At 45.5% G+C, this 19,892-nt stretch overlaps 1 protein-coding gene across 1 annotated transcript in view; it reads right to left on the bottom strand.

The window, feature by feature from the left end:
- NPC1 (NPC intracellular cholesterol transporter 1) overlaps positions 1-13,977 on the bottom strand; it is a 57,055-nt gene extending 43,078 nt beyond the window's left edge. The window contains exons 1-3 of the mRNA XM_074384230.1: positions 13,710-13,977; positions 1,998-2,120; positions 286-392 (exon numbers count right to left, since the gene is read on the bottom strand). Coding sequence (XP_074240331.1) covers positions 286-392; positions 1,998-2,120; positions 13,710-13,769 — 290 coding nt within the window. The 5' untranslated portion in view covers positions 13,770-13,977. The remainder of the gene's footprint in view (positions 1-285; positions 393-1,997; positions 2,121-13,709) is intronic.
- Positions 13,978-19,892: the final 5,915 nt, after the last annotated feature.

The raw sequence follows: 19,892 nt of genomic DNA, 5'->3' as shown, positions 1-19,892 counted from the left end.
CAGCCAGGGCAGTTGAGTGAGACTCTGTCTCTATTATATACACTCACACACACGCACACATTATACATAGATGTATATGTATTTTTAATATATAAATACATATTTAAATATATATTCACCCATTTTAAATGCATATATGTATAAATATATAATATAAATACATTAATATGAAATATCTACATATAATATATAAATAAAAATATGTAAACAAAGAATAAATGGAAACCTGACATTACCGGTTCACAAGTACCTACAGCCCAGTTCTGTTTCCCCAGTGGAACCTACCTGGACAGAAACTGTAGAGGCAGCTGCAGGTTGTCTTTCAGTGTCTGAAGCTGCTGAACATCACAACAGAGACTGACATTGTCAAAGAAGAATCCTGGACAGAGTTCCTTTCAGGTAAAAGAGCACAGATACAAAAGTAGGCAGTAGTTAAAATAAGGTCAACATTCCTCAGTGAACTAAGACATATTCATTCATGTGATCCTTTTGAAGTACACAGGAATAAAACACATATTGTGTTTAAAACATTCTTATAGAATTATTTTAAAAAGTGACACATTTACTACTTATTCACGAGTAGAGGTAGTAGAAATGTTTCTAATTTTCTTTTTATATGGAAGCTTTCTCTCCTTTCCTGACAACCATTTTATGTCTTCTTAGGGTTTTTTTGTTTAAGTTCAGCCAGAGTGCTACTTACCATTTCTATTAGTCATTCTAGGGAAAATTGAAAACTTTAATAATTACGATGAAAGAAGCAAGTGAGGGGCCGGGTGCAGTGGCTCATGCCTGTAATCCCAGCACTTTGAGAGGCTGAGGCAGGCAGATCATGAGGTCAGGAGATGGAGACCATCCTGGCCAACATGATGAAACCTCGTCTTTACTAAAATCCAAAAAATTAGCTGGGCGTTGTGGCCAGTGCCTGTAATCCCAGCTACTCAGGAGGCTGAGGCAGGACAATCACTTGAACCCAGGATGGGGAGGCTGCAGTGAGCCAAGATCATGCCACTGTACTCCGGCCTGGCAACAGAGTGAGACTCCGTCTCAAAAAAAAAAAAAAAAAAAAAAGAGAGGAAGAAAGAAAGAAAAGAAACAAGTGAGGATGGGTACTATGGCTCATGCCTGTAATCCCAGCGCTTAGGAAGGCCGAGGAGGGAGGAATGCCTGAGCCTAGGAGTTCAAGATCAGCCCAGGCAACATGGTGGTAAAACCCCATCTCCACAAAACATTTTTTAAAAATTAGCTGGGGTCATGGCACATGCCTGTAGTCCCAGCTACTCGGGATGCTGAGGTGAGAGATTGCTTGAGCTCAGGAGGTCGAGGCTACAGTAAGCTATGGTTACGACACTGCACTCTAGCCTCCAGCCAGGGCAAAAGAGCAAGGCTGTCTCAAAAAACAGAAAAGAAACAAGTAAGCCTAGGAACTCTGTTATCATGTCAACTTGATTTTTGATTACTTTAAGACTCTAAAACCAGCCTTTTACCATGTTTTTTCCAGTTCTAACATCCCTGTGCATCACAGGATGGTAAAAAAGAACAGAAGTCAGAATCTTGGTAGCAGCCAAAATTCACAGGCTCTCAGTGTAACACACAGGAAACACTAAAATGAACAGGGGACAAGGATGTTAAAGCCGCTTAGCAACACAGTCCATTCCAGTCCTGAGATCTAGGAATCAAAACCAGCTAACTTCTAATGTATTTTGCAGACACTACAAGAGCAATACACGAAGTGCCAAGGTCAGTCTCTATATAATAACCTGCTATTGGGAAACTTTATGAGAGATATAAAGTCAGCCCCTGAAAAATTAAGCCTTTGGAGTTACAGTGTTACCTGCACTGCCACTGTGTGCTGCAGGTTAGAGTTTTAGAGTTTGGGATAAGACTTAAGCCTATTAGTCTCACCTCTACCTCCACCCTGCAATAACATTTACAGTATAATTCCAGAGGATCCTGTGATCAGCATTTTGTGCTTCCAGTGCCTAAGATTATGAACTTACCTGCACTAAGTCATATCCATCCTTTGGCAGTGGTTTTGGTGAGCCAGAATATTCGCAATTGTACCTCTTGTCCCCATATGCCACTCCACACTCTCCATACCAAACACAGGACTGTGAAAACACCTACAGAAAGTCAACACAAACTTCAGTGTCACCAGGGTATCAACGGTACATTTCAACAACAAAGTGTGTCCACTCAAGTACAATTACAGAACCTTCCAATGTTTCCTGCAAAATGAAGTAATGGCAACAGGCACTTCACATTTTGAAAAATATTCATTAAAATAGACCAAATGCCTATTTGTCAAGTCAATGAAGTAAGTAATGGAAGTTGCTTTTTTTTTTCCTATTATCATCTGCTTTATTCCAAAACAATTATATATTTCAACTTTTCAGATGCAACATCTGGGTAGTTAAGAATATTCACAGCATCATGCACAGTGCCAAAGAAAGAGAGTATCAGAGCTCACCAGGTATCTGCTCTGTGCTGGGGAAACTGAACAACAACATGCAAAAGTAAACTTTCCCTTTTTAAATAGTGGTTTTTTTTCCATTTTTCTTTTCATACTGTGAATTGTTCTTGACTCCTTTTCTTGACATTCAGTTTTCAGAATTTCCATCCTTCATCTGCAACTAATGTGCTGTTCTCTTAACTGCCTGGTGGGCCAGTTCTGCTCCTGTATGCCCGCTGTGACTGAGGCTCTGGTAAGCAAAGAGGCCTCACAAGGCCTTTCTGGTAGCCTCACAGGCCTGCCAAAAGTGTAAGTGTCTTGCCCGGTTCCTGATGGTTCAAGGGGAGGGGGAGGTGTTGTATGTAAAATTACTTACATAATTTCTATTTTCTGCTTATTTGTTGATAAGAAGAAGCTATAGTTCCATGCACAAAACACTCAGAATCACAGTATAAAGAAAAGCGAGACAGTGAACTGGCAATTACTAAGGCACTATTTTTGCACATCTGTACAAGGAACTATATAAGCTCTAAGTAATGAATATTTCCATATGTATTTAGGTTAATTAATATCGATACATCATGAGTAACATGAAGAACAAAACCAAAAACATCAACACCACAATGTATAGAGCAAGAATGAACCTCCTGTCCTTGAGACTGAGGCAGAAAGCAAAGAATGTACTAACTTTAAGGAAAACAACCGAAGCAATCTCAAAAGAAAATTTTAAAACCTCTTATGTAAAGATTTCTCAAAAGCCACTCATATTTTCCATGTGAGAGTCACAAGGCTGTCAGAAAATTCAGCGGAGGGGAGGGGTCAGGGTGAATCATCAAGTCAGTGCCTTGATCTGAAGGCTGCTGCCCAAAACACACTTGATCCTTTGCCTCAGAATGAACTCAGAAAGCCATAGAGGGCCCAGCTTGCCAGGGCCCCGGGCTTGCTATCATCTGTTCTACAGGGAAACAGAAGGTATCAAGAAGCATCCATGGCTCCCAAGAACCCTGGCAGAAAAGCCATAAGAAGGCTGAGTGTGGTGGCTCACACCTGTAATCCCAGCACTTTGGGAGGCCGAGGCAGGCGGATCATGAGGTCAGAAGTTCGAGACCAGCCTGGCCAATATGGTGAAACTTTGTCCCTACTAAAAATACAACAATTAGCTAGGTGTGATGGGGACACCTATAATCCCAGCGACTTGGGAGGCTAAGGCAGGAGAACTGCTTGAACACGGGAGGCAGAGGTTGCAGTGAGCTAAGATCATGCCACTGCACTCCAGCCTGGGTAACAGAGCAAGACTCCATCGAGGGAGGTGGGGCAGGGAGGAAGAAAAGTCATTAAAAATATCTGACAGAAGTCACAACATGAAATTCTCTCCAGTGACAGTGGCACATGACCTGCATACAGGCAAGAAGTTAAATCAATCTGTGTTAGTCCCTCAGCATCAAAATACAAATCCCACAACAGTCTATGAAGTGCTAAAACATGAGAAACGTCAGCAGGAGATTGGGACTTGTACATGTCGCGAAATTCAAGGCATCAATATCATTTTTTTCTCTGAATTCATTTTTCAGATGTTCTAAAATAAAAATTATGATTTAACTCCTCTTGATTCTTTGAAAGTCATGTTTAGGCCACAAAGGAGGGAAATTATATAAATGAGGAAGTGACAAGCCTTCAACAAAGCCACATACCAAACCTGTGGCAAGACTCTACCACATTTTTATATAAAGAGAATCCAATTATTATTCTCATAAACCTGTTGATTCTAAGGAAGGAAGAAACCTATTGCAACTTTGGGTTTCCAACTAATGGAAAAAAGTCCTATTGAATAAAAGTTATTACCCATCTAACTGAAGTTTGAAAAGGCAAAAGCTGCGCCGGGCGCGGTGGCTCAAGCCTGTAATCCCAGCACTTTGGGAGGCCGAGGCGGGTGGATCACAAGGTCGAGAGATCGAGACCATCCTGGTCAACATGGTGAAACCCCGTCTCTACTAAAAGTGCAAAAAATTAGCTGGGCATGGTGGCACGTGCCTGTAATCCCAGCTACTCAGGAGGCTGAGGCAGGAGAATTGCCTGAGCCCAGGAGGCGGAGGTTGCGGTGAGCCGAGATCGCGCCATTGCACTCCAGCCTGGGTAACAAGGGCGAAACTCCGTCTCAAAAAAAAAAAAAAAAAAAAAAAAAAGAAAAGGCAAAAGCTAACTACAGAGGTAGAGGTAACTGCTAATGTTTACATGAAATTTCAAATACAAAGAATCCCTCCCCAGATCTTGCAGAACTCTCCAGGGACGTGCCAAGCAGGTCTCTGCCTCAGGGCACTCTGGCTGGTTACCCACAGGCACAGGGGTGACAGAGACAGACATGTGGTCAAAACACTGCAGTTCTGGTCTGCCAAACAGGATGGGTGTCTGGAGTCTAAAATCCCCTTACTCAGCACTTGAAACTATAAATGCAAATAAAGATGACCCATTGCTGTTTAGGTTCCTTTTCACAAACACTATTCTTTATTTATTTCAAAGCAAGTGTTATTTCCAACCACTTGGAAGAGGGGTGGGTGAGAAGGTGGCATGGAGTGGGATCAGGAGTCCTGGGTTCTGATCCCAAGAGCTCATGAGGCTCTCGATAAATGTGCTTGTTGAGCTGCAGCACACCTGGGATCGCACCTGGAGCAGGTTCCCTAACCATGTAGGAGTTTTCGTACCTGGGAAATGAGGCTCACAAGAGCTCTCTCTACCTCACAGGTTCCCGTGAAAATCAAATAAGGGCATATCTATACATATATAGTAAGTACTCAGTAAACCACAGAGCATCATGAAATCAAATACAAGGAGTTCTTATTAATGTCTTCTACCTGTTTGGGACCTCAGCAAAGAGGTTCCAAAGACCTAAAATAATAACAACTGAGCCCAGGAAATCTGGGTTTGAATCAACACTCAGGTTTGCTTCTCAAAATCTTCTAGAGACACAGCAGAGAAGTCTGGTGGGGAGTGGGGGGAGGGGAGTCATTCTGGCCAGGCATGGTGGCTTACACCTACAATCAATCCTAGTACTTTGGGAGGCCAAGGCAAGTGGGTTGCTTGCGCCCAGGAGTTTGAGACCAGCCTGGGCAACATGGTAAAACCCTGTCTCATAAACAACAACAGCCAAAAATTAGCCAGGCCTAGTTGCACATGCCCATAGTCCCAGCTACTCCAGAGGCAGAGTGGGAGGATCACTTGAACCCACGAGTGGAGGCTGCAGAAAACCAAGATCGCACCACTGCACTCCAACCTGGACAACAGAGTCATCCTGCCTAAAGAAGCAATCTAAGCCAGCAGGGCCCAGAAGGACTCACAAAGTACTGGCAGTGTCCGAGGTTTAGTCACTGTTTTCAATGCTCCTCATGTGTTAACTCAATCAATCCTACAACAGTTTGATGAGAGAGGTGTTATTATATCCCTTTTACAGATGCAGAAACGAAGGCACTGAGGCTAAATAACTTGTCCAAGGTCACAGTGGCAAAGCCAGGATTCAAAACAGAGCAGCCAACTCCAGAAACAGACTCTCAATAAAAGACAATCAGCTGCATAATGAAGGTCCTCCCTCTAGCATCACACCCTTCCCGAGCCCCGCCTTGCACAGGAGCATGAGCCCCTGTGTACCCACTCAACAGCTGCACAATGCTCGACCTTCATCCCTTCTTCTCACCAACAGCTGAAAGTGGACAGCCAGCTTCCTGGCCCCCAGGCCTGCCTCTGCAGCTGCTCCACCTCAGGGGCCTCCAGCTTTCCATCTCTCTCTTCTGTTTTTAACCTCATCTCTCTCTCTCTCTCTCCCTTCACCTGCACCTCCCTATAAACACAGCTCTGATTATACCTACAAACCCCTCTCTCAGCTTCAACGAGCTCCGGCTTCTCTCCAGCAGCACTTCCCACTAACTGCTGACAGCCTCAGTGCTTAAGAGGAAACCAATCTTCCCTCTATTTATATTTCCTCCTCTTTTGCCAATTCCTCTTCAACAGAGTTTCAGATGAAAACCTCTGCCACCTTTTGAACCCACCTCCCACAGCCAACCTATCGCTCATTCCCAGGGAGGCTCCCTCGTGCAGCCTTCTGTTCTCACCCAGATCCGCAGTGTCTCCTGTGCGCAGCTGCCTGCGCTTGCCTCTTCCAGAACACTGCTCCGCTTTCTGGTGCTCAAAAACCCACAACCCACCCTTCTCACTGCCTGTGCGACAAGCTCCAGACACCTCACTCTGGCACTTTCTACAATATTCCAAACCTATCACTCTAACCGCCTACCCTTCCTTCCCTCTCTCCCACACAAAGTAGGACCCACCTGCCTCTGCCTTGGTCATGCCCTAGGATCAAGCAAAACTTAAGAGAATTGCAAAGTTGTGATGTTGGGAGAAGTTGCAAGAGTATTTTCTTGCTTTTGTCTCAACTCCCTTGTAAGACTGTAAAATCCTAGAGGGCAGAGCCTACGTGTAATCCTTTTTTTGAAATTCCCTACTGTATCACATCTGGTGTTCATGGGTGCAGAACTCATGGAAACTCACAATGAGCTGAGAGAGTACAACTGGATTATCTAAGTTCAGATATGAGAAGTGCTGCTTGTTTTGGCGTCTACCCAGAATTTAGTAGTTACACAGCTAGAGAGTTTCTATTTTTAAAGGTGAGGTCATATGGATATTTCACAACATGCTCTAGAGTTTAATTATTATGAGAATGACTGGATATGGAAGCTTTTTTCAACAGTGATAGGAACAGTTCAGGAAAAGTTAAAAAATGCCCCTTCTGTTATATGTCAGCAACTATGGCAACTGCTGAATGGGACCCCATTAAGGTGCTCTATAAGCACATTATCATATGGAAACACTCTGAACTCAGCGAGAATTCTATTCCACTGCCTTTAGGAAATCCTGCTAAAGCATTTACTAACATATTCAAATACTTACTGAACACCTATTGCTCTCTAGGTATGGGGGTAAAATAAATAAATGAAACAAAAATACTTACTGAACACCAAATGCATGCCTCATTTTCTCAGACACTCTATGCAGTAGCATAGCAGAATACTGCAGGTAAGTGAACTCAGGCTCAAAGATATTCTGAGGCACATGGCTCATAAGTGACATGATTTTGAACACCAAGTTAAGCATTCTCCACTCATCCCCCTTGTCCTTCTGCCTCCCCACCCCCATCTTCTGCACCATATAAACTCTAGTCCAGTTTGTGCAGTGATGTATCCTCAGAATTTGAGAATGCACTGGAGATGAACTGTCCCATCCATGATGAATCTAAACAAGTGTTCCTTCCATACAAACTTGTTCACTTGTAGAAATAACGTCTACCATTCCTATCTTTTGCCGTCTCTCTCTAGGCAGCTGTCAAGTAATGACTCACTTCCTTAGTACCACTGACAGTCCTCAACCCCAGGGTAGGCCATCCACCAGAGCTGGGAGTGCAGGGCTTGGCACCAACACTTGTGCCCCTGTCCTGAATGGGTAAAGCTAATGGCAGAACATGGAGAGACACCCAGCTCAAGCTCCAGTGAGCAGATGGAGAAGGGCTGCTGGTTAACTCCCCTGCCCGATTGCTTCTCCAGAGAGAAGCTGGCCTGGCCAGTCAGGACAACACAGGATGGAATGGAGAAAGTGGCACGGAGAAACCTGTCCAGAGATGAAGCTCCCTGCGGTTTCCTTTGGACTCAGGGAGGCAGACCAAACAAATATGGCAGGATATTTAGGGTGGAAGCTGCCGGTCTGGTCTGACTTCTACTGACGGAAATCTCTGGAAGTGTTTTATAGCCAACCTGGCATGAACACATCTACATAACAAAGGATAATTTGTGTGTACACCAGGCCTGCCTGCATGTGGGTGTTTAAATCATATACTTTGAGTGTTAGGGGTGCTCATCTAGTCCAACTCTTTGTTTTACAGATAACCCCTTTAGCTTGCAGTTTCTTTAGGTGACTCATCCAAGGTCATATTACTAGTTAGACTAGTCAAGTGCAGTAGTGAGAAGGGGTAAGAGTAGAACAAGGAGTTCAATCTGTAACTGACTTTGATCAATTGATAATTCACTATCTTAGGACCAACCTAGACTGATTTTTTTTTTTTTTGAGACAGAGTCTCGCTCTGTCACCCAGGCTGGAGTGCAGTGGTGCAATCTTGGCTCACTGCAACCTCCACCTCCCGGGTTCGAGCAATTCCTGCCTCAGCCTCCCAAGTAGCTGGGACTACAGGCATGCGCCACCACGCCCCGCTAATTTTTTTTATTTTCAGTAGGGATGGGGTTTCACCATATTGGTCACGCTGGTCTTGAACTCCTGACCTAGTGATCTGCCCACCTCGGCCTCTCAAAGTGCTGGATTACAGGCGTAAGCCACTGTGCCTGGCTAGGCTGATTTTTTCAAAGTGTTAATTATTTTGATCTTTGCATCGTTTATTGTGCCCAGGGTGGCCAATTTGTATTTATGAAATTACTCTGAGTTCCTCTTGTGAACTAAGCAAGGGATAGCAATAAGATGATCAATTTTATTTTATTTTTTCTTTTGAGATGGAGTCTTGCTCTGCTGCCCAGGCTGAGGTGCAGTGGTGCGATCTCAGCTCCACCTCCCGGGTTGAAGCGATTCTCCTGTCTCAGCCTCCTGAGTAGCTGGGATTACAGGCGCGTGCCACCATGCCCAGCTAATTTTTCTATTTGTAAAATAGAAAAACCCCATCTAGAGATGGGGTTTTGTCATGTTGGTCAGGCTGGTCTTGAACTCCTGACCTCGTAATCTGCCCTCCTCGGCCTCCCAAAGTGCTGGGATTACAGGCATGAGCCACCATGCCCAACCAAGATCAATTTTAAAGCTTCTCTGAAATTCTTCGAAAGAACACCTGCACCAGAGAGAGTTGGTTTTCTAAAGGTTTTGTTGCCAAAGCAAATGTTCCAAAAGTTTGAAAGTGAAAGGCATAGTCCAGATAAAGAAAACCCTGGCTGGCCACAGCTGATCATCGACATCACCTAGAAACAAACTGCAAATCCAATTTTATCACCACTTGTCTCTAAGTCCCTCCCCAAAATCTATTTCAAGGCCCAAATATCTTATGATGAAAAAGAGTCACCTTCCTCCTATATTTGAAGTGGGAAGAAAAAAAAAAGAAAGAAAGAAAAAAAAGAGTCCCATTCAGCCAAGCATGGTGGCTCACACCCGTAATCCCAGCACTTTGGGAGGCTGAGGTGAATGGTACCATTGAGCTCAGGAGTTTAAGACCAGCCTGTGCAACCTGGCAAAACCCCGTCTCTACTAAAAATACAAAAAATTAGCCAAGCACGGTGGTGCACACCTGTAGTCCTAGCTACTCTACTCGACAGGTTGATGTGGGAGAATCACCTGAGCCTGGGAGGTTGAGGCTACAGTGAGCTGAGATTGTGCCACTGTGCTCCTGCCTGAGCAACAAGAGTAAGACCTGGTCTGTGGCGGGGAGGGGGGGAGTCCCAGGCTAGCACAGTGGCTCATGCTTATAATCCCAGCACTCTGGGAGGCCAAGATAGGAGGATCACGCCACAATCATGCCACTGCACTTCATCCTGGGGGACAGTGAGAGACCCTGTTTTTTTAAAAAAAAAAAAAAAAAAAAAAGTCCCAAGTCAAGTGTCCGGGACACATTTGTAAATGATATGGGAAAGCAATAGTTATTGCTCTCAAGTAGCCTGCAATCTGATAGTTTGATTAGAAAGTATTTGTCTCTCACAAGCATAGTTAATCCAATTTTACAGAGGAGGAAACTGAGGCTCCAGAAGGTAACTGCCTTACCCAAGATCACTCTTGGGAACAGAGAGAGTCAAGACCCACACCAAGGCCTTTTAACGAGACAGCAAATGCTGTTGCAGCAGTTTCAACAAAGATGTAGAACAGGCGTCCCCAAACTTTTTACACGGGGGCCAGTTCACTGTCCCTCAGATCGCTGGAGGGCCGCCACATACTGTGCTCCTCTCACTGACCACCAATGAAAGAGGTGCCCCTTCCTGAAGTGCAGTGGGGGGCCGGATAAATGGCCTCAGGGGGCCGCATATGGCCCATGGGCCATAGTTTGGGAATGCCTGATGTAGAACTTCAGAAGGAAGGCATTCTAGTTGGGGGAACAGAATAAGAATGTCATAGACAACATAGCATGTGAAATGGGGCCGTGGAGGATGGGCAGGATTTGCTAGCAAGCTGTTCAATTTGGCTGGAAAGCTGATGTCCTTCACAGAGCTGGAGGTCAAAGGGCAGAAAGGGGCACCTGAGACCAGATTAGAGAGGACTGATCCGGGCTTCCCCTCCAGGTAATGTGCCATGCTTAGAATATGCATCCCTTTTAGGAGTGGAGGGTGAGGGTTACCCAAGAAAGAGAGAGCACACTGTCTTCATCACCAGAGTGATTCTTTGTTCTGGGTAAGAGAACAAACACTGGAGGAATACAAAGGCCTATTCAGCAAGTCCTTTTCCCTCTGCCCACTGGCTTGAATAAAAAAAATCTCATTTTCCCCTTGATTACTTATGTTAGTAAAACTTCTGATCACAACATCAGTCAGAATGGGAGATGGGGAAAGATTTCTCATAGTCATTCCAATTTCAGATGGTTGTTCTTAATCACTCCCAGGTCAAAAGATTAACCATTCCCAATCTTCGCAGGAAAAGGCATTTTAATGCTAAATTTCTACCCAGGCTTCACTATGTTCCAAGTCCCTCAAGTTAAAGCTTATCAAAATTACAGCCAGGGCCGGGTGGTGGCTCACGCCTGTAATCTCAGCACTTTGGGACGCTGAAGCGAGTGGATCACCTGAGGTCGGCAGTTCAAGACCTGCCTGACCAACCTGGGGAAACCCTGTCTCTACTAAAAATACACAAATTAGCCGGCTGTAGTAGTGGGCGTCTGTAATCCCAGTTACTCGGGAGGCTGAGGCAGGAGAAATGCTTGAACCCAGGAGGCGGAAGTTGTAGTGAGCCGAGATTGTGCTACTGCTCTCCAGCGTGGATGACAGAGCAAGACTCTGTCTCAAAAACAACCTACCAACCACAAAAAAATTATAGCCAGGAGAAATATAGTCTATGTCTCAAAACTGCACACATTTTTTTTTGGATGACTACAGGGTTTAAAAACAAGGCAGTCTAGTAAGGTTATTTCATCATCTGTACATATTGAACATTAAGAAAAGCAAAAATCCCACCAAAATCTATTTCAGACCTAACACAGGACTACTAGTCTATAATTCCATGACAGAACTCTACTAGTGCTACGACTGAAGCCAGATGAGCTGCTATCACTGGTATGAATTTTAAAAGCAGACACTCTCTCTCCCAATCTGTTTGGCTTCAAGGCTCCACCCCAATCTGCTCAGGTGCACTGAAAGCTTTCATACGTGAGGAAGTTAATATTTGAAATAATAATACAGTTATTTCCAGTTAAGGCTTACAGACCTTGAAAAGGCCTCCAGACATTTTTTTGCAAGAGACAACAAATCTCTGACCTATCCCAAATGTCGCAGAAGAGACACTCACTGGCCATCAGCCTTGGACACTTAACTTGAGATGAAAATATGTGAAAGATAAAGCTACCTAATAATGTGAAGCCTGGCTGGGTGAGGTGGCTCACACCTGTAATCCCCCACACAAGGTGGGCAGATTGCTTGAGGTCTAGAGTTTGAGACCAGCCTGGCCAACATGGCGAAACCTCATCTCCATGGAAAATACAAAAATTAGCCAGGCATGGTGGTCGGAGCCTGTAATCCCAGCTACTTGGGAGGCTGAAGCACCAGAATCGCTTAAACCCAGGAGGTGGAGATTGCAGTAAACCGAGATTGCACCACTACACTCCAGCCTGGGCAACAAAGACTGTCTCCAAAAAAAACAAAAACGTGAAGCCTGCCTATTTAAGGTCCTGATGTAAAACTCCAGGCAGGACCAGGAGTGGTGCTCACAATACTCCCAGTGCTTTCGGAGGCCAAGGTGGAAGGACTGCTTGAGGCCAGGAGTTCAAGGCTGCAGTGAGCTATGATGACGACACTGCCCCCATGCCTGGCAACAAAGCAAGAACCTGTCTCTAAAATAAATAAATTTTAAAAACCTCTAAGGAAACAGAAAAGCTATATTTCTCTAAGGCACACAATGGTTATTATTTCTTCCCCCTCCTTTTTTTTTTTTTGGAGACAGGACCTTGCTCTGTTACCCAGGCTTGGAGTACACTGGCATGATCCCAACTCACAGCAAACTCAACCTCAACAATTAAAAAACAAAAACAAAAACAAAAAAACACACCAAAATGTTTTTAAGACGGGGTTTCGCCATGTTGTCCAGGCTAGTCTCAAACTCCTGGGCTCAGAGGATCCTCCCTCCGTGCCACTGCCCTTCTTCTGGCTCTTAGTCTAGTACTGGATCAACATCACCTGTCCCCTTCCGAGAACTACACAGAAGTCGAAGGGGAGTTTTTTCCAGTCCAAGGAACTCCCTCTCTCCTGATTCACTATTTCCTATTGCGGCTACGCCTATGTGAGGGACGTTAATAAGCACTCTCATCCTGATTTGGTTTAATGAGAGCTACAGTGTGACACTCCCACTCCAGTTTTAAAAGAGGAAACTACAGACACACAAATAGTGAGGTGCGCTTTCCCAAAGCCCAAGGAGTCAGCAGGACACCGAGCTTCAGGCCCCATCCTGTCGCTGGCTAATAGTGACAAGGGGAAATTCAATACCACCCTGCGAGCCTCAGTGTCCCGAGGTGTTAAAAGGAGTTGCTGAGAAGTAACGTGCCCTCTTTACAAGAGCAAGCCTGACTTATGTCAAGTGTTCAAGGCAGTTTCACTGGGTGCTTGAGGAAGTCTGTGTCTCTTAAACCTCTGCTTCCACCTCCACCCTCAGGTGAATGAGACGAGGAAATAAAGTGGTTGGAGCTCCCAAATTTTAGAGTTCGTGCGCATGTAGCAAAATTTCTTTCAAAAGCAAGTGGTGTCCCTATCCCACTCTACCCACTTTCCTCCCTTCTGGTGCCACATCTACACAGAGAAATTAGGTAACCACAGATGAAAAAGCTCACAACAGGTCAAGCAGCCCCCACTGCCACCCTCTCCCAGACCACAGGAAAGAGAGCGTGGCCGGCAGAAACAGGACAAACGAGGGACCTCTGAGCTCTCCATCGCTAGACCAATTTCCTCAGGCCCCGGGCCGGAGCCGCCGCTGGGCCCGCCGCCCTCCCCGGCTCTCGGCCCCACCACGTCCCCACAGGGCGTCCCGGTGGCCGGCGACCGCTCACCTGCGCCCGACACAGCAGCAGCAGGAGGAGGAGGCCGAGGCCCAGGCCGCGCGCACTCATGCTGTGGCCGCGCGAGGCTGCGGACACCGGCGGCGTTCGGCTGGCTGGGCTCCCCGGCGGCCGCTCTACTTCCCTGGGCTGTTTCAGCACCCCGCGCGGGAGGAGCGGAGGAGCAGGAGCAGGCGCGGACAGCGACAGCAGGCTGCGCGCGCAGATCAGGAAGGAAGAAGGCGTCGTCGGCTTCGCCCCTGCTGGGAGGTGCCGCTGCCAGGCCCTCTGGGGCCCGAGCTGGGGCGGGGCCTATGAGGGGGCGGGGCTAGACCCGGCGCGCCAACTCCGCCGCGCCCCCGACGCTCCCCTTCTCCTCAGCCCTTGCGGCCCCCAGGCGCCATGCACGGGGCTTTTGGAGTCTGGCTCGGCCCGGGAGAATATCTGCGGAGTTGTGCCAACCGTTTCTGGCCGTGATGCTTTCCCTTCTCGTCTCTGGGTTGGAAGGGACAGGCGAGGTTTCAGCGAAGGGTAGTGGTGTTTTGGGCGACTTCCGGTTAAGGTCCCGCCCGGCCGCGGAGTCTGTGTTTATTTCGGCTCCGACAGGTACCCAGAGCGACTTCTCCTCCCAGTCCAGTCAGGGGAAAGGAATCCGAACCCCAGCCCTTTCTAGCAGAGCCCAGGGCAGTGACGCACTGACCTTGTGACCATCCAAGAGGGTGGCGGGGCGGAGCGCGGGTGGGCGGTGGCCGCGCAACCAGGCCTGGGAAAGTACGGGAGCCGCGCCGCCTGCTGGCCCAGCCGCGCAGCGCTAGCGCTTGGGCGCGAGGAAACCCCGACAGGGGGACCAGGGTCTATTTTAAATTCTACACGAAGGCAGGTAAAGAAGACGCATCGTCATTTTTGAGCCATGCATTTAATATATGTGTTTATCTTAAACTCTAAGTGTATGTGTTTGTGGTAACATTTTTCCTCAAATTTCAAGTATTCAGACCACTGGAAAGCACCGTCATTTCCATTTTGAAGTTAAGAAAAAAGGCCGGGCGCGGTGGCTCACCCCTATAATCCCAGCACTTTGGGAGGCCGAGGCGGGTGGATCACAAGGTCAAGAGATCGAGACCATCCTGGTCAACAAGGTGAAACCCTGCTCTCTACTAAAAATACAAAAATTAGCTGGGCATGGTGGTGGCGCGCCCGTAGTCCCAGCTACTCAGGAGGCTGAGGCAGGATAATTGCCTGAACCCAGGAGGCGGAGGTTGCGGTGAGCCAAGATCGTAACACTGCACTCCAGCCTGGGCAACAAGAGCAAACTCCATCTAAAAAAAAAAAAAAAAAAAAAAAGAATATTTAATACTATCTTCATAAGCACTAGTCAATGTTGACATCAGAGCAGTAAAGTAGAAAACGGGAAAATGAAATTATTAGACACTTACATCTTTATAAATGTGCAGAAACATCTTCTAGAAAACTTCTGTGTGGTGGAAAACATACATATGTGAATATAATATGTAAATTTTTTAAACAAGTGGGAATATACAGTACACAGTTTTCATCAGGCTTCTTCGCTTTTAGCAGTATGCTTTCCTACCTCACTCCTTTTAACATCTGTAAAGGATTTTATTATGTGTATGCAACACTTCTGAAGCGATGCTCAGAGCAGTTTCTAAATCAATGACATAGAAATCACCAACCAACAAATATTTCAAAATAACTCAATTCCTTTACTTGATTCCTAGTAATATGAAGGGTTTGTGTGGTCCCAGCAATACGTTGTAAACATACCTTTTTTTTGAGACACAGTCTTGCTCTATCGCTGAGACTGGAGTGCAGTGACATGATCTCAGCTCACTGCAACTTCCGTATCCCAGGCTCCAGCAATTCTCATGCTTTAGCATCCCAAGTAGCTGGATTACTGTAGTCCCAGCTACTCCACAGGCTGAGGCGCTCCCACACCCAGGTAATTTATTTGGATTTCGTTAGAGATGGGATTTCACCTTGTTGGCCAGGCTGGTCTTGAACTCTAGGCCTCAAGCAATCTGCCTGCCTCAGACTCCAGAAGTGCTAGGATTGTAGGTATGAGCCACTGCTCCCCGCCGCCCCTTTCCTTTTCTGTTTATTTCCTCATATTCCTGAGCTTTCATGGAGTCCACAAAGCCTCAAATTTCTGTGCCTTTTGCTTTCCCAGTCATGCTGCATCACCAAAGTCTAAACATGTTTGAATATTTCCCTTACAGAGGGAGAGGAGAAAGTTGACCCAAGACTAAATTATCTGTAGCTGGTAGATAGAAGGGGAAGGTTAGAAATACTTATGTTAATAATTTTTGTTCCAGTATGTAACCTAATCTCTTGTTGGGCATTTAGTTTGTCACTTGTTACTGGAAACAATGCAGTGAACATCCTTGTATCTTTCAAAAAAAATTTATTTTTTTTCTAGGACACAGTCTCACTCTGTTGCCAAGTCTGGAGTGCAGTTGCATGATCATGGCTTGTGGCAGCCTCTACCTCCTGAGCTCAAGCGATCCTCCCACCTGTGCACCAGCACTCCTGAGTAATTTTTGTATTTTTTGTAGAGAGGGGGTCTTGCCATGTTGCTCAGACGGGTCTCAAACTCCTGGGCTCAAGCAGTCTGCCTGCCTCAGCCTCCTAAAGTTCTAGGATTACAGGCGTCAGCCACCACGGCTGGCCCGTCCTTGGATCTAAATTTTTGCAATCATGTACAAATAGAACTTTGGAAATACTTTAACATTGTTGGATCAAAGGAAATGTGCATTTAAGTTTTGATTATTGTCGAATTGCCCTCTAAAGAAATTGCAGCCAGCAATGTATGGAAGTGCCTAAATGGAATCTGTGATTTTATTTATTTTAATTTGTTTCTTATTTTTTAAAATATTGGGGCCAGACGAGGTGGCTTATGCCTATAATCTCAGCAGTTTGGGAGGCCAAAGTGTGTGGATCACCAGAGGTCAGGAGTTCAAGACCAGCCTGGCCAACATGGTAAAACTGTCTATATTAAAAATATAAAAATTAGTTCAGGCGCGGTGGCTCGTACCTGTAATCCTAGCACTTTGGGAGGCTGAGACAGGCAGATCACGAGGTCAGGAGATCGAGACCATCCTGGCCAACATGGTGAAACCCCCTCTATACTAAAAATACAAAAATTAGCTGGGCATGGTGGCACATGCCTGTAATCCCAGCTACTTGGGAGGCTGAGGCAGGAGAATTGCTTGAACCAGGGAGGTGGAGGTTGCGGTGAGCTGTGATGGCGCCGCTGCACTCCAGCCTGGCTGCAGAGTGAGACTCCATCTCAAAATAAATAAATAAATAAATAAATAAATTAGCTGGGCATGGTGGTGCACACCTGTAGTCCCAGCTACTCCACAGGCTGAGGCAGGAGAACTGTTTGAACCCAGGAGGTGGAGGTTGCAGCGAGCCAAGGTTGCTCCACTGTACTGTAGCCTAGGCTACAGCAAGACTCCATCTCAAAAATAAAATAAAATAAAATGGATGCTTTGATTTGTATTTCTTTAATTATAAGTGGGATTAAGAATCTTCACACATTTATAAGTAATTTTATTTCTTTTTCTGTGCTTTTTTCTTTTGAGACATAGAGTCTCACTCTGTCGCCCAGGTTGTAGTCTACAGGCATGATCACAGCTCACTGCAGCCTTGACCTCCCCGGCTCAAGTGACCCTCCTGCCTCAGCCTCCAAAGTGCTGGGATAACAGTTAAGAACCACCATGCCAAGCCAGTAAAATTTCATTCCCAAAAATCCTTTGATTTATTCTAAAAAGGTTTTGTTTTTTGTTTTTTTTTTCTGCTGATCTACAATCTTCAAAGTAGGTAGTGCTTCAAATAGACTGAGAAAAAAAGGATGCCTACTTGCCCGACAGATTGCAGTTGTGCGTAGTTCCTAATCTGAAGCCTAAAGTTCAATAACAGAAAGTGATGATAAAACTAGGGTTCTGGGGTAATAGGATGTAATCAGTGTCATTTAGTGACATCTGAGGCCATTGCAGAAAATACCAAAGACTAGTGTGACTTAAGCAATAGGAATTTATCTCTTACATTTCTAGAGGTTAGAGAGTTCAAGGTCAGCATGGGGCGCTTATTTGGTTCCTGGTGAGGCCGCTCTTCCTGGCTTGCAGACAACACCTTCTCCCTGTGTCCTAAAATGGTCTTTCCTTAAGTGTATGCTTTCAGGGAGAGATATTTCTCTCTCCCTTATCTTCCAACAATCCCATTGAATTAAGGCCCCTCTCTAATGACTTTATTTAACCTTAATTACATCCTAAAAGCCTTATCTTCAAATACAGTCACCTTGAGAGGTTAGGGGTTCAACACAAGATATTTGGGGGAGCACAGTTCAGTCCCTAGCTCCTCTCCTTTTGCTCAGGGCTGCATTATGACTTGTGTGAGCCCCAGGTACCTTTGCCTTTAAGAACCCCTTTTTCCTTAAAAAAAAAAAATTTGAATTAGAGTTTCCAGTTGTATTGATATAATGACAAATATGATCTTGGGTGAATCCATTATTATATGCCCATTATTATAATATTCTTATTTTTATTCTAATTTCAAAAGAAATTAAAACATTTTCGTGGGACATTAAAAGTATCACTGTGCCTACTATGCCTAATAAGTTGACCCTGTTTTTGCAGCCAGTGTCATAGAACTATTTTCTATAGTAGTCATGGACATTGTAAATTTTTCTGATCACCTTCCCCAAAAAACCTCCAGGATCAGCAGTGGAGCTAGCTCTAAAAGAACCACCTATAGAGAATGGGAGGCTGTCCAGTTGAACGTGGGAAACAGCGCACACCTCTCTTCCTCCAGCAAGCTATGAATTGCCAGCACATTTTGGTGACATATAGGAGAGCTTTAGTTAATGCTTCTACCAACTCCCTAAGGAGGTTCAGGTTGAGCATTTTTTTTTTTTTTTTTTTTTTTTTTTTTGAGACGGAGTTTTGCTCTTGTTATCCAGGCTGGAGTGCAATGGCGCGATCTCAGCTCACCACAACCTCCGCCTCCTGGGTTCGAGCAATTCTCCTGCCTCAGCCTCCCGAGTAGCTGGGACTACAGGCGTGCACCATCATGCCCAGCTAATTTTTGTATTTTTAGTAGAGACAGGGTTTCACCTTGTTGACCAGGATGGTCTCAATCTCTTGACCTCGTGATCCACCCGCCTTGGCCTCCCAAAGTGCTGGGATTATAGGCGTGAGCCACCGCGCCTGGCCCCAGGTTGAGCATTTTTAAGAACTCCTCTTGTTAATAGACTTTTCCTTTTTATTAAGTTACAATATTCATATATGAGGTATACAAAACTTAATGTACAGCTGATGAGTTTTCTACTTTTTTTTGAGACTGAGTCTTGCTCTGTCTCCCAGGCTAGAGTGCAATGGTGTGATCTTGGCTTACTGTAAACTCTGCCTCCCGGGTTCAAGTGATTCTTGTACCTCAGCATCCCAAGTAGGTGGGATTACAGCTGCATTCCACCATGCCTGGTTTGTGTATTTTTAGTAAAGACGGGGTTTTGCCATGTTGCCCAGGCTGGTCTCAAGCTCTGGGACTCAAGGGATCCACCTGCCTTGGCCTCCCAAAGAGCTGGGATTACAGGCATGAGTCACTGCACCCAGCCAGGTGTTTTTTTTTTTTACATGTTAAACACTTGTATTAGTTGTCTATTACTGAATAACAAATTACCCCAAAACTTAGTATATTAAATGAACAAATATTTATTTTATCCCAGTTTCTGCCAGTCAGGAATTTGGGTGGTTCTAGGTGGTTCTGGCTCATGGTCTCTCCTGAGGTTATGCTCTAGAAGTTGGCCCAGGCTACCGTCATCTGAAGGCTTGACTGGGGCTGGAGGATCTGCTGTTGAAGATAATGTGGAAAGCTGGATGTGGTGGCTCACACCTGTAATCCCTGCATTTTGGGAGGCTGAGGCAGGTGGATCACCTGAGGTCAGGAGTTTGAGACCAGCTTGGCCAACATGGTGAAACCATGTCTCTACTAAAAATACAAATATTAGCCAGGCATGGTGGCACATGCCTGTAATCTCAGCTACTTGTGAGGCTATGGGAAGGTGACCTGAGTTTCTCTCCATAGGCTACTGAGTGTCCTCAGGACTTGGCAGCTGGCTTCCTCCAGGAGGAGTCATCCAAAGGATTGAAAGCAAGGCAGAGCCGCAATATCTGTTAT

This window comes from Saimiri boliviensis, chromosome 13 (genome assembly GCF_048565385.1).
Source record: "Saimiri boliviensis isolate mSaiBol1 chromosome 13, mSaiBol1.pri, whole genome shotgun sequence".
In the NCBI taxonomy this organism is placed as follows: Eukaryota; Metazoa; Chordata; class Mammalia; order Primates; family Cebidae; genus Saimiri; species Saimiri boliviensis.
This window is presented reverse-complemented; position numbering and strand designations above follow the sequence as displayed.